The following is a 14451-nucleotide window of genomic DNA, read 5'->3' as shown; positions in this document are numbered from 1 at the left end:
CGTCAACCCGCTTCCCCCCCTTCCTGTTTCCCCACCTCCCTTTATCCTGCAGAATCTCCAGATAATAACCGGATGGGATTAATTAGCTGGCTGCTCCCCTCTGGGTGGCTGGAGTAGGCAGCAGGTCAGCGGAAACCCAAGCATGAAGAAGTGTGTTAAATTGGGGGTGAAGGGACAGGAAAAGGGTTCTGTTTGGAAGGGGAGCTAGTGGGGGGGTCAGGGCTGGCACAACCTGAGTTTCTGGTAGGGAGGGCAGAGCCTGAGCCACTCATAAAGGTCATTGAGGGGATTAGGAGGCTCCCTGTCTAATCTGTCAGCTTAACCAGGTCCTGGCCTGGAATCTGTCCCCCGCCTGCCGAACTCTGGGACGATGAGTGAGGCCCAGGCCCAAACACGACCCTCAGACCCAATTTGGGACCTGCCTGTGATGGGGGTGCGCAGTTTCTCCTCCAAGCCAGGCCCCTGCACCTGTTTTGCCTTCAAGGAATGGAAATGAGAGGCAAGGGAGGGGAAATGGCCTCAGATGCCAGAGGAGTCGGAGAGGAGGGAGGAGTTTAAGAAGAGCAAGAGTATGAGAGGAGGGGGACGCGAAATGAGTCAGTCGGAGAGAAGGGAAAGGACTCAGAGAAGGGAGAAGGGATCAGAGGTGGAAGGATGCTGGGGAAAGGGGGATTGTCCTGGGCAGGGAAAGGATGCTAACATAAAGGGAGGAGTTTGGGGGAGAGAGGGAGGAAACTGAGAGGCTGCGAGAGGCAGGAAGGCAGAGCCTGTCCTTTCGCTGGGTTTGGCCTTCCTTTGTAGTCCCATTCTCGACGACAGAGGCCAAAAAGCGCAGCATTTGGAAGAAAGAGAGTCTTTTGTTTCACCACTCCTTGACTCTGAAGAGGCTGATGTGGATGGAGGAGGTCAAAGGAGGAGGGTAAGGAAAGGGTCTGCAGATCGGAGAGCCCATTACATTTGAGAAAGGGGGCCAAAGGAAAGTGAGCCAAAGCGGCTCCCGGTTGCTTGGCAACCACTGCGGTCAAAAGCCAGGCGGGCCAGCTAGGAGGTGTGGCTCACGGAAACAACCGAGAGCTGTGGCCCCGCCCCCTAGCAACAAGCCTAACAAAGTACCGCCCCCTGGCAACGTATTACTATAGGCAGGGCTCGATTGACCTGGTATCGTATTGCGCAGAGCCCTTGCGCAGGCGTAGTCCTCTCTCTTCGTCTGCTTAGTCCCGCCTCCAAGCAACTCCTTTTTGAGGCTTCTCATTGGAGGGCAAGCCTGCCAAGAACCCTTTGGTTTCGGAGGCGGGGCCCAGCTCCTGCTCTCACTCCAATTGGCCCCACAGACCGTCTACTTTGGACTGGACATTGCTACGTCTGCTCCTAGTGCGCCTATTGGCCCTGGAGGGCGATCCCTCGGTTTCGGAGGCGGAGCAGACAAGAGGGCACGGCGTGGATTGGGCGGTGTCAAAACGAGGGGCGGTCCCTACTGGCGGGGCGGTTGGGAGACGAAGGGAGAGTCTTTTCAGCGCTGAGGACTGGCGCTGAGGAGGCGGCGGTGGCTCCCGGGGCGTTTGAGCGGGCTCACCCGAGCCCGCGGGCCAACGCGGATCCGGGCCCGACCGGCGGGACCGCCCCGGACTCCCCGCGGGCCTTCCTAGCCGCCATGGAGGACGGTGTCTATGGTAAGTCGGGGAGGGGCGGGGCCGGCTGGGAGCAGATGGAGCGTTTCGGTCCGAACGTTCGGCCGCGAACGACCTCCCCCCCGACGACGCGCGCCTTGAGAAGCTTGTTCGGCCCTGTCGTCGCCTCGCTTTTGTGGGGCGCGGGACGGGCTTCCGGCAGGGCAGGAGAGCGGGGCGTTCCAGGCCATTGTTTGGGCCGAGCCTGTTTCCGGTGGCAGCGGGAGGGGGTGGGATGGAGCGGCGGAGGCGAGGCTGAGGCGGAACCATTCTCTCTGGAGGGGCCGGGCGAGCCCAATGCCTGCCGGGAGAGGGGAGGGGGGCTTCTGGGGGCGGTGGGGTGGGGAGAAATCGTGGGGGCCACAGAGATTCCGCTAGGGCGGGGGCGGGGGGCTTCGATGCCCCGCCCCTTCCTTCACTCTCGCAAGCTGTCATTAGCTTCCCCTGCCATGGTTACTTTCCATGGACCCAGGAGTCCGGGCACCCAGGTCCTCAGCTACCTCGCTAAGAATGGAGGCAGAAAACCAAGGCCTCAGGTCCCTTGCAAGTAATGAGACGCAGTGTCAAGCTTCCAGCCCCCTTTCCCCTGTAAACCTAAAAGTAGAGGCTCCCAGCCCCCTTCTCTCCCAAGGACTAAGCGTCTAGATTCCCAGCCCTTCCTCCCCTGGACTGAGGAATCTAGGCCCCCCAGCCTCTTCTTCCACTGACCGGAGGCGGTACTCTTATCCTCATCCTCTCCATGAACCTAGGAGCCCTGTCTTTCACCAGATTTCAGAAGTCCAGGCTCACAGTCCCCAGAACTGACCTCCCGCCCCTGATCCCCTCCCCCAGAACCCCCGGACCTGACTCCGGAGGAGCGGATGGAGCTGGAGAACATTCGACGGCGGAAGCAGGAGCTGCTGGTGGAGATCCAGCGCCTGCGGGAGGAGCTCAGCGAAGCCATGAGCGAGGTGGAGGGTCTGGAGGCCAATGAGGGCAGGTGAGGGCTAGGGCAGGGAGCCTAGGGGTCATGGGGCCAGGCGGGGGCCAGGGATGCCCAGGCATTGACCTTCCACCCTCTGCTCTCTGCCCCTGCAGCAAAACCTTGCAACGGAACCGGAAGATGGCAATGGGCAGGAAGAAGTTCAATATGGACCCCAAAAAGGTGCTTGGGGCCACAGGGCTGGGATCGGCCAAGCTGACATCCAGATAGAATTCTGGCATCTCCGGGTTCCAGAAGTGTGGTGGTTAAAGGTCTGCCTTAAGGTGGACAGAGTTGGTCCTGATCCCTGGATCCAGATATTGGCAGTATTTGTTCCCTGAACACTAACCAAGTGCTTCAGCCTCCTGATCTTTGTGTATGCTGGAACTTCTGCCTGAGTGGTCCTCCTCCCCTTTTTGCTCATATTTTGGGACCCATTTCTGTTGTCACTCTTGAGTCCCCAGGAGGAGCTTGATTGAGTCTGGTAGGGAATATGGACAGTGGTGTGTTCAAATGAGGGTTGAGAAGTGCCATGACAGAGAGAAAGAGAGGTACTGGACTGTGGACACTGAGAGGAGTGAGCCTGGTGGCATCAAGGAGGGCTTCCCTCAGGAGGATCAGGGTCAGGCGAAGGATGACTTAGTGTTCACTAGGTGGAGAAAAGGTGTTCATTCGTTCGTTCATTCATTTTACACCATTTCCTCAGGCCTCCCTCTGGCCTGCTGCTCTGCTGGGGAATGCAGAGGACCCAGTGTGGGGTTTGATGCTGCCTTGCCCTCAGGAAGCCCCTAGACTCAGATACCACAATCCAGAGTGAGGGGTCCTCGGTTCATGGTCCTCAAAACATCAGGAGAGCCTGAGAAAGCCCTCGTCCAGCCTGGGTCTTGACCCTCACAGCTTCTTGTGAACTGATGTCTTCTAACAGTTTCCCACTTTATTCTTCTTGCCAGAAGCAATGGTAGTTTGTAAAGTCATTCAGCAAACATTCATGGAGCTCCTGTTCCTTGCCAGGTCCTGCTCCGGGGGGACTGGAATTAACCAGGCAAAGGCAGAGGGAGCAGTAGATGCAAAGTCAGGCCATGGGGGAGGTGGTGTTTAGGGACCTGGGAAGAGCCTGAGAATGAAACTCGGGCCCTGCTCTGTTGAGGATGGGGGTGGGTTTGGAGGCTAAGGTTTCTGGGGTTGTCTTTCTGAGCATGCCAGCACTGAGACCCCGCCCTTCCCATCAGGGGATCCAGTTCCTGGTGGAGAATGAACTTTTGCAGAACACACCTGAGGAGATCGCCCGCTTCCTGTACAAGGGCGAGGGCCTGAACAAGACGGCCATTGGGGACTACCTGGGGGAGAGGTGAGAACTGCACCCCCTGCACCCAGCACCTGCTGGGCACCTCCTCTCTGCCCCTTGCACCCAACTTTTGCCGAGGAGAGGCCCTGATAGATCAGACTTGCAACTGGACTGTGACAAAATGGACCAACATAGAGATTGGGGTGGGGGACCTTCTGAGGAACCCGGGGATCATCTGTGAACATGTGGAGGGTATGGGACCTTTGCGGACATCTGGGCGATGCGGGGACCACCACCCATTTCTGTCAGGACAGTGGAGAACATTTGTGGGTGGTAAGGTAGCGTGAGAACCATTGGAGACGGCTGGTGTGCATGGGAGCGGCATGGACAGTGGCGCAGGAAGTGGGGGGTCATCATCAGGGGCTCTTGGGGTGCATGGGGGGCCCATGGACATCTGGAAACATGGGGGCCATTTGTGGATGTCCGGGGTCTGTAGACCACCTACCGGCATGGAGTGCATGAGACATCGGGAGTGTATGAGGACCAGCGCTGGATGTCTAGGGTGCCTGGGAGTTTATGGACTTCTGGGACACAAGCAGACGATGTGTGGATGTCGGGTGTGTGGGGACGTGCATGGGGACCTTCTGTGAAGTCTGGGAAACCTGGGGACCATCGATGCACATCCGGGGTGTGTGGAGACTGTCTGAAATGTCTGAGGTGCACAGGACCATGTGAGATGCCTAGGGTTTGTGTGGACATCTGGGGTGTGTGGAGCTTTCTGGATATCTGTGGTGCAGAGACCATCTGTGGGCAGCTGGGGGGCATGGGGACTGGAGAGTCTGGGAGCATGGGGGTCATCTCTAGCTGTCTGGGGATCGCCTGTGGACATCTGGAGTGCATAGGGACAGTCCAGTTGTCTGACATTGTGGGGCTGGTTTTGTGGGCATCTGGGTTGCCCCGGGACTCTCCATGGGTCTCTGGGGGATAGGAGGCCATCTCTGGGCATCTATGAAATCTGGGGTTCATCATAGATAACCAGCAGAGCACATTTGCTGTGTTTCTCCCAACTGCACAGAGTTCCAGCCACACCAGAATTCTTAAGGCAGATGGTTTTCCCTGGAGTGTTCTAAGTGTCCCTACCCCTGTGCCAGGCCTGTGATGGGGGCTTGGCCAAAACTTCCACTGGCTACGGAGGTAGCCGCTGTGCAGAAGAGGGGCCACAGCCTCCCCAGTACTTCGCCTCCTCTCCACCCCCACCTGCCCAAGCCTCTTCCTGCCCATGACCTTGTCCCTATCTTCCCAGGGAAGAGCTGAATCTGGCAGTACTTCATGCCTTCGTGGATCTGCACGAGTTCACTGACCTCAACCTGGTGCAGGCCCTCAGGTGAGAAGGATGGGACTGAAAGGGCAGGAAGGGACCTGTCAGGGCTTTCTTTACCAATGACGATCACCCACTCCTGAAGGCAAAAACAGAACCAAAACTTAGGGGATGGATTGCACGTGAGTGTTGCCAAAGTCCACAGTAGAGCCTCCTTCAGGCATAGCCATATCCAGGCGCTTGAATGGAGTGGGAAAGACAGCTATTGATTGTGCTCACCACGGGGTGGGTGCTGCTCGACGCAGGCCCTCCTCCCACATGACAGCAGAGGCCCCAAGCAACCATCTATTCCCTGCAGCAACCTTGGTAGAAAGAAAGGGCGTTTCCATATACGTCATATAGAGTCTCCTGGCTGACGCTCAGTGGTCAGGTTGGCCACAGGTGTGGCACCCTCCTTGACCAGTTCCTCCCATGGGCGCCGAGAGCGGTTGGAGGGTGGCCCTGCCAGTCCTGGTATGTACCCTTGGCTCGTCTCCGCCACAGGCAGTTCCTCTGGAGCTTCCGCCTCCCTGGAGAAGCCCAGAAGATCGACCGCATGATGGAGGCCTTTGCCCAGCGCTACTGCTTGTGCAACCCTGGGGTTTTCCAGTCCACAGGTAGGGGCCCAGACCCTGGGGTCCCAGGGGAGGGGGAGCCGGGGGCCTGCGTGCCCCGGTCGTCACCCCGTGACTGTCTGTGCAGACACGTGCTACGTACTGTCCTTCGCCGTGATCATGCTGAACACCAGCCTCCACAACCCCAACGTCCGGGACAAGCCAGGACTGGAGCGCTTCGTAGCCATGAACCGGGGCATCAACGAGGGCGGGGACTTGCCTGAGGAGCTGCTCAGGGTCAGCACCCCCAGCCCCTCGGCTCCACGCCCTTCTCCTCTCAGTGCCCAGGATCACTGCCTCGCCCACCCATGGACTGCGTGGTCACAGCAGCCTGCCCAAGTCTTCCCTCGCTCGCTGTCTCTGGCTGCCTGTCTTTGTTTCTCTGTTTTTCATTTTATTTTTCCTTCTGCTGAGCCAGGCAGTATGTGGGATCTTAGTTCCCCACCAAGGATTGAACCCAGGTTCCTGGCCCTCTGACTCTTTGAGGGTTTTGGTCTGTCAGTCTGTCTCTCTCAGAATCTAGCAGCTCTGCCACTGTCTCCATCTCTGCATCTTTTTTGTTTCTCCCTCTTTCCTCGCTGGAGCTCCCTCCACTCTCCCCTTCTACATCCCTTTTCTCCCCAGGCTCCTCCCTCCCTTGCCCATCCCACCCGTGGATTCACTGGCTACCAAGTGAGCCCCCTCTCCACTACAGTAGCCCTGGGAGGATCCCAGGAGTCCCAGGGTGCTGACTCTGCCTTCACCCCTCAGAATCTGTACGACAGCATCCGAAACGAGCCCTTCAAGATCCCCGAGGATGACGGAAATGATCTGACCCACACCTTTTTCAACCCGGACCGGGAGGGCTGGCTCCTTAAGCTGGGTACGTCCCTTCCTGACTGCCGGCTGCCTCTGCAAGTGGGGGAAGCTAGCAGGCCCAGGTTGTAGACCCAGTTTTCGCACGTAGCCACTGTGTGACCTTAGGACAATGATTCGACCTCTCTCAACCTCAGTTGCCACATCTGAAAAGTGGGGTTGAGAATGAAATCAGGTCTCTTGTGCTGGGCCCAAGCCCCTTCTGTTCACCCACACAGGTTTATGAAACCCCTCCTCTGTGCTGGGCCCTGGTGTAGGGACTGAGGACACAGCCGAGAATCAAAGAGCACAGTCCCTGTCTGTGGGGAGAGTGTTGATGATCAGGCTGCTCTCAGCTGTAGCAAACAGAAAACCACCCAAGGAATCGGGCCTTTTACCTTGCTTGGCAGGAACTCGGGGAGTCTGGGGCAGACCCACCCTGAGACTCCTGTATCTTTATCCTCCTGTGGCCGCCTCCTCAGCCCTGTAGCCTGGGGGCTGTTCTAGAAGTGTCCTCCCTCCCAGAATGTCGCCTGTAGGCAGTAAACAGCCTGCAGAAACGGGTCCGGAATGCCCCAGTGCACTTCTCAGCTGGTCGGATTGGTTCCTGGTGGGGAGGGGAAGAGCTTCCCAGGTGGCACTAGTGGTAAAGAACCCTCCTGCCAACACAGGAGACTTTAGAGACCGGGAGTTTGATCCCTGGGTCGGGAAAATTCCCTGGAGGAGGGCATGGCAACCCACTCCAGTATTCTTGCCTGCAGAATCCCATGGACAGAGGAGCCTGGTAGGCTACAGTCCATGGGGTCACAGAGTCAGACAGGACTGAAGTGACTTAGTACGCACGTGGGGAGGGGAAGCACCCTGGCTGACTTAGGAGAATCGGGAGCCCCTGGCCACGGCGGGATGGGTGGGACAGGGGCCAGTCTCCCTTGGAATACGTGGCACTAGTGGACTCCGGTTTAGTTAGCAGAGGTCCGGCAAGGGCAGCTGGCTGAGGGTTGGAGTGGTTCTCCACCCCGGCTGCCTGGGAGATTCACCTGGAAACCACAGGGGCCAGGCCACAGGCTCGTAAAAGCAGGGTCTCTCTGGGCACGATAGGCCATCGGTCATGTTCAGAGCTCTCTAGGCGGTTCCCAGTGCATGGCCCAGGTTGAGAACTGTTGACTCGGAGCCGGGCCTGGTAAATAGTAAGTGCCAAGGGAGGGTTGGCAGTGGCTTTTTAATGGAAAAGTGGTGAGTGGCTGCCCCAGGGAGACAGAGAATCTGGTGAGGAATTACAGTGGAAGCAGCCCAGACAGGGGAAGGGTCCAGAGGAAGCTTCCAGCCCGGGTGCAGGCTCAAGGCAGGCCTTTCCTCCCTTCAGGTCTCAGCATCTACCCTCTGGTGGGGTGGCAGGGGGCGCACATGGAATTGTGCTCTTAGAAGGGGGAATCTCTTCTCAGGCCACGGAGGCAGGCCCCTGGTGCACACCACTCCTTTTGCTGGGGCAGATGGATTCCTGCAGCGGCTCCAAGGGAGGCAGACAAACCTGGGGGATCCCAGAGCAATTTAGATTCCTCAGGGAAGGTCAAATGATGCCCCTGGCAGTGAGTGGGCGGGGAAAGAAAAACCGGAAAGGCAGCTTCCTGAGAGACTGGTTCCCTTCCAAACTGCCTGCCCCCTAGCCACAGGACTCCCTCCCATTTCTTGGATGAGGAAACTGAGGCTCTGTCAGTGTCCAGCAGCCACAGGGCCGAGGTGGCATTGAACCCAGATTTCTGACCAGAGTGCAGCACTAGGTTACTAGTAAAAGGCACGTCTTAAAACAGTGAAATACAGGAAAGGGGATTAGTGGTAGTGGTAGCGATTATAGTGAAAAAGATGGTTAATAAAAGTCTTTATAGCTGCTGTTTACTTTTTCCGGGACCACAAGGAGCCCAGGAGCAGGTCACTTTGCAGCAGGAAGGTGTGGGCCTGAGTGGATCTCCAGACGGGGGTCCAGAGAAGGCAAGTGGTTGTCCTAAGGTCACACAGACAGGTCCTACTGATGCTAATGGGAGTCCCCACGCCCACCTTGGCCCAAGGACTGGGGGTTTCCTCTTCTGCCTCTTGGGGATGACTTCCCCATCGTCACCGTGGCAACAGAGGGCCTGCCTGGCTGGGATACGTCCTGGGAGTGGGGCTGGAGTCAGGCACTGAAGCTGGGAGGTGCTCGTGGCCAGCTCAGCATCCTGGGCCTCCCCGGAGGGACAGGGTCTGGCCATTACCCCCTCGTGTGGATGTAACTGGTTTTCTTCCCTCTCTCTCCCTCCCTCCCTCTCTGCGTGTTTCTCTCTGCTGTTTCTGGCTCTCTCTGTCCCACCCGCTGCGCATCTCTCCCCGCCCCCACCCACGGCTCTTGGGGGCACTCCACTCTTCCGCCCTCCCTCCTCCTCGCCTGGTCCTGCCTGCTTTCTCGCTGTCTGCCCCAGGAGGTAGGTACACGGCTGGCCCCATCCTTGCTGCCCAACACGACACAAAGGGAGGGGACTGCCCTGACCTCGGGGCCCACAGGAGAGGGACTGGGGGCCCGGACCCGGATCCACAGACACGCTTAGAGCGCGTCGAGCCCCACGCTGGCGGGTGGACCCATTCGCCGGGCCCAGATTCCTTGCCTGTCCCTGCTTGTCTGTCTTCCCACGCATCGCTTCGGCCTAGGCCCTGACAGCCCCGCCTTCCCTGCGCTGGCTCTGTCTCTCGCCCCCTTCCCCGCCCTCTCAGAGGCCCCCCCCGCCCCCCTGTTGAGCCCAGGCCCCCTCCCCCCATTCCCTTCCAGGGGGCCGGGTGAAGACGTGGAAGCGGCGCTGGTTCATCCTCACTGACAACTGCCTCTACTATTTTGAGTACACTACGGTGAGGGCGGGGCCGGGAGAAGGGGCGGGGCGGGCCGGGCCGGGGCCTGACTCCGGAGACCGCGGTGGGGCTCTGGGGAGGCTTTGGGAATCTGAATCCTGTCAAACTCGTTCTCTCAGGACAAGGAGCCCCGAGGAATCATCCCGCTGGAGAATCTGAGCATCCGTGAGGTGGACGACCCCCGGAAACCAGTAAGACCCTCCCTGTACCCTGTCCTGCTGGCGGTGGAGGGCTCCTGTGGCCTCAGGGCTGGCACTTCTAGCGGTCTTTCCTCTCCCTTGTCTCCCCAGAACTGCTTCGAGCTGTACATCCCCAACAACAAGGGGCAGCTCATCAAAGCCTGCAAAACAGAGGCGGACGGCCGGGTGGTTGAGGGGAACCACATGGTGTACCGGATCTCAGCCCCCACGCAGGAGGAGAAGGATGAGTGGATCAAGTCCATCCAGTGAGCAGGGGTTCCTGGAGCCCTGCGGGAGGGGAGGGCGGCCGGGGGCCCAGGCTCCTCAGCCCTCACCCTGGGGTCCCGCCCCTTCCGCAGGGCCGCTGTGAGCGTGGACCCGTTCTATGAGATGCTGGCAGCAAGGAAGAAGCGGATTTCAGTCAAGAAGAAGCAGGAGCAGCCCTGACCCCTTGCCCCCCACTCCATTATTTATTTCGGAGCTGCCCTGCCCGGGTGGCCGGACCCCTGGGCCTCGGGGCTTCGGATCCTGGTTCCTCATTTGGAAAACTCATCGCCTCTAGCTCCTCTCTCGTTATTTGTAATTAGCACCCTGTTGGTAATCTTATTAATTATTTAACCACTTGCAGCCTGCAGACCCACCTCATTTCTTGGGGTTCACAGAGCTAAGGTGCTTGGCGGAGCTGGCCCAGCACTCTGGTCCGTGACCAGGGCCGGGAGTGCTGATCTGTTGGTAGCTCTCATGATGTGTGTGAGAACGGTGCTGACTGTGTAGTCACGTGGGTGCATCTCCAGGATGGCTCACTTCTGGTCTCACCTGTAGCCTGCAAGGGTGGAGTAACGGGAGAAGCTTAACTTGGCTGGAATTAGCTTTCAGTTAGAGCTGCTGGGCACTGAGAGTGCAGGTGTGCAGAGCTTCCCTGACAAGGTGCACCGTTCATTCTAGACATTAGTTGACATCCAGACACACACTTGTTCCACCTTTGCTCCCACGGGCTTGTGATCTTTGAGGAGCAACACATATCTGGTGGGCTGGGCTAATGCTTTGAGGCCAAAGCTAGGAGCCAGAAGAGCTTTGAAGGGGGACTGCTCTGGGAGGGTGTGGAAGGACGAATTTGGAAAAAGGAAGGATGAAGTTTGGAGTGTTTGGTACAGCGAGTGGGAAGGCCCTCAGGGTGCTGGGCCAGAGGTCAGTGCTGTCGGAAATGGGCTGGGGCTGTTCAGTGTGGATGGAGTGGGGCTGGGGGCAGGGATCTGGGCATTTTGAACTAGGTTTCTCAGCCACCCAACGATCATCCTTTGGAGGTCATTTTAACACCAGGCAGAGAGAGCACTGAGAACCTGCAGTTTTATAACATCTTTGCCAGGAATCTGACAACCTCCTGAAGTGTAAGCACCACTTTCTCTGAGGGTGAAACCTCGGAGGGTGGGGTACCCCTGAGCCTCAGGTCCAGGTCTTTCCCCTGTTGCCTTCCTGCTTGGAGTGTGCCTTCCAGCTTGGGCTGTCCCCAGAGAACAAAAGCACATGGATCCCAAGATCCCAAGACGGGTGTATAGAGGCTCATGTCTCTCTCCTATGTCCAGACCTGCAGCTGAGGGGGATTTAGTCCAAGAGACCACAACCCCAGATAGATGCAGAACCAAGCCCAGGCTGGAAGGGAAGGCTGTTTCCCCCAGATGTGCCAGACTTGCAGTTATTCCCACTTGTTGTGTCCTTTGTGTCCCTGAGGGACCAAATCCCTAATTGTCAAGTGCTACCAGTGAGGTGAGGAAGATCTGGCCCTGCCCTTGGCCAAAGGCTTCCACAGGCAAGAAAGTTCCTAAACGCTGTTAACAGCGCTGAGGTAGTGCACTCCTCTATGAGGTGAGACTTCTGGACTACGCTTCCCAGCTGGCAGTGCAGCGCTGGCCACCCCACTGTTGGGAGAACCATTCCAGGGGTCTGGGAAATGCAGTTTCTTAAGACTTGGCTGTTGGGTTTCCCTTAGGCTGATCCCCCATCCCCTCCTCCACTATATAAGCACTTAGGCATGCTGGGAAAGGAAACCAGGCCTGATCATTTCAACCCCAGGGGCTGATGGGAAATGGGGTTCCCAAATGAAATAGAATTCCCAACTCCTCTGAAAGGTTCCATGGAAATAGAGCCATTGACCCAAGAAAGTTGTGGGAAATGAGGTCCCTGGATTAATAGGGAGTCCCACCACAATCTTCCCCCTATTTTGCTCTACTACACGGACTTCTCTGATGGCTCAGTGGGTAAAGAATCCGCCTGCAGTGCAGGAGATGTAGGTTCTAGCCCTGAGTCTGGAAGAGCCCCTGGAGAAGGAAATAGCAACCCACTCCAGTATTTTTCCCTGGCAAAACTCCATGGAGAGAGAAGCCTGATGGGCTACACTCCAGAGGGGTTCAAAGAGACACAACTGAGCGACTCCAGTATCTTTCCCTGGAAAATTCCATGGAACAGAGGAGCCTGGCAGGCTATAGTCCATTGGGTCACGAAGAGTTGGACACGACTCCGCACAGAACACATGGAATGAACCCAGATACTGAGTGCCTACTGTGCGGAAGTACCTGGCTCAGTGGTGATGCCCCAGAAGAGCTTTCCAGGCATAGCGGATGGCTTGTGCTGAGGCATGAAAAGTGTATTATGTTGGAGTAAGTGACAGCTCAGTGTGCATGTACAGTAGTGATGCAGTGGGGACGGGGTGATGGGAAATGAAGGGGATGCCTGGGCCCGTTCATTTGGGGCCTGGACAGCTGTGTTAGGATTTGGAATGTATCTTTAGCTAAAATGGGAAGCCTTCCAAGGCTATGATGCAGGAGAGTGATGTATTTGGACTGACGTTGCAGGAGTCATCTCTGGCTGCTGCAGAATAATTTGGAGGTGAACGGGGCGGTAGCAGTGGGGTACGTTAGAAGGCTTTGTGGCCACCCAAGTATAAGAGGGTGTGACTAGAGGTGGAGAGACCTGGACCCGTGAGAGTCATTTTGGAAGAGGAGCCAGCGGGACTTGGAGAGGGCTGGGTCAACTCGGAGATTCTCGCTTGAGCAACTGATGAGCAGCAAAGTCATTTACTGAGATGGCCAAAAAGGGGCTTTATGGGGGAGAAATCAGTTGTTCTGTTTGGCCAAATTAAGCTGGAGAGGCCCGTGGAACATTCAGATCATGTTCAAATTGTCCTTCAGTTGTCCGCTAATCAGTCTTCTCCCCAAGCACTGAGAAATTCTGGCTTCCAGCTTCCTCTTCTCCCAGGACCCCATACTCCCAACCCCCTCATTACAAGTTGAACCATGTCCCCCACAAATCCAGATACTGAAGTCCCAACACCCAGTACCTCAGAATGTGATCTTATTTCAAAATAGGATCATTGCAGATACAATAAGATGAGGTCATCCATGTGGGCCCTGATCCAATTTGACTGGTGTCCTTACACAAAGGGACATTTCGGACCTACAGAAGGAGGGGACATCATGTGAAGAAGGCAGATATGAGGGTGATGCTTCTGCAAGTCGAGGAGCACCAGAGATTGCCAGACAACCACCAGAAGGTAAGAAACGTGTCTGGAGTAGATGCTCCCTCACCATCCTCAGAAGGAGCCAACCCTGCCAACACCTTGATCTTGGACATCTAGTCTCCAGAACGGTGAGAGAGTAAATGTCTGTGGTTGAAGCCGCCTAATTAGTGGGACTTGGTTACAGCAGCCCTAGTGAACTAATACTACCCCTTCACCCTTAGACCTCGGAGTCCAGGACCCCAGCCGCCTCCTCCCTCAGACCCAGGAGCCTGGGCTTTCACTGTGCCTAACCTGGCTGGGCTCCATGCAGCACCCACCCTGGGCAGATGCTGCATATCAGCTCAAGAAACACCAAATGGCAAGAGGCAAAACCTAACCCTCTCACCTTTTCTCCATCCCCCACGAGGTACATGTGACCCCAGTGCTCTCATCACCTTAATTCTTAAGCCAGGAGTCCACACAGCATCCCAGCTGAGTCTCCTGAACCCCCCACCTCCTCCCTTCTCCAAACTACATCCCTCAAAGACACTAATCAGGTACCAAGGTGCAGGGCAGGGGGGCGAGGGCGCAGACAAATGGAAGCCAGGAGATCCTGGATGCAAAGACAGAAGACGAACCCAGTCAGAGGCAAAAAAGAGAAAGATGGAGATGGAATCAGTCAAGGACAAGTTGAGAAAAAAGTCAAGACAAAGCCATGGCAGAAAGACATTACAGAGACAGGAAGGTGACAAGGAGACACAAGGAGAAAAAAGGTCGATGTGGGGGGAGCTCAGACAGAAATAGAGTCAGATGGGAAGAAAGGCCGAGAAAAAGACACAGATGGCAAGATGGGAAAATAAAGACCAAACAGGCCGGGTGGAATGGGGAGCTGAAGGGAAAGGAACAAAGCAAAATTTCAGTGAAGAATTTTGATTAACGTGAAGGTAAGAGAGTGAATGTCAGGGAGGTAGGTGGTCACAGGGAGAAAGAGGTAAACTGAGGCACAGTCACCGTGGGCAGGGAGATGGGTGGGACAGGCGGTGTGGTCTGAGGTGTGTGGGATGCAGCCACGATCCAGTGTGGGTGCTGGCAGGTCGTTTCTGAGCACCTCCCTCAGCGGCATTGCCCCCGGGACATCTGGCCACCATCACAGGCCACCCTGCAGAAACCCGGCTCTGCCCCATTCCCGA

The 14451-nt window shown here is 56.9% G+C and overlaps 1 protein-coding gene across 3 annotated transcripts; it reads left to right on the top strand.

The window, feature by feature from the left end:
- Positions 1–1449: 1449 nt before the first annotated feature.
- On the top strand, positions 1450–10391 carry CYTH2 (cytohesin 2). 3 transcript variants are annotated; one of them, XM_055411688.2, is made up of 12 exons: positions 1454–1670; positions 2499–2646; positions 2745–2811; positions 3858–3976; positions 5217–5297; positions 5775–5887; positions 5973–6121; positions 6635–6746; positions 9513–9589; positions 9709–9780; positions 9880–10034; positions 10128–10391. In XM_055411688.2, exons 1-12 carry the CDS (start codon positions 1652–1654, stop codon positions 10213–10215), a joined length of 1200 nt encoding a protein of 399 aa, XP_055267663.1. In that variant the 5' UTR covers positions 1454–1651; the 3' UTR covers positions 10216–10391. The 3 variants fall into 3 exon arrangements, with proteins under 3 accessions (XP_055267664.2, XP_055267663.1, XP_088687066.1); XM_088830940.1 differs by lacking the exon at positions 1454–1670 and adding an exon at positions 2115–2214; XM_055411689.2 differs by lacking the exons at positions 9513–9589; positions 9709–9780; positions 9880–10034; positions 10128–10391 and adding an exon at positions 8631–9160 and having other exon boundaries at positions 1450–1670.
- Positions 10392–14451: the final 4060 nt, after the last annotated feature.

The sequence above is a fragment of the Moschus berezovskii genome, chromosome 22, assembly GCF_049115385.1.
Source record: "Moschus berezovskii isolate FMDL1 chromosome 22, NW_MosBer_1.0, whole genome shotgun sequence".
In the NCBI taxonomy this organism is placed as follows: Eukaryota; Metazoa; Chordata; class Mammalia; order Artiodactyla; family Moschidae; genus Moschus; species Moschus berezovskii.
The sequence above is the reverse complement of the archived record's forward strand: the minus strand, read 5'-3'. Positions and strand labels throughout refer to the sequence as shown.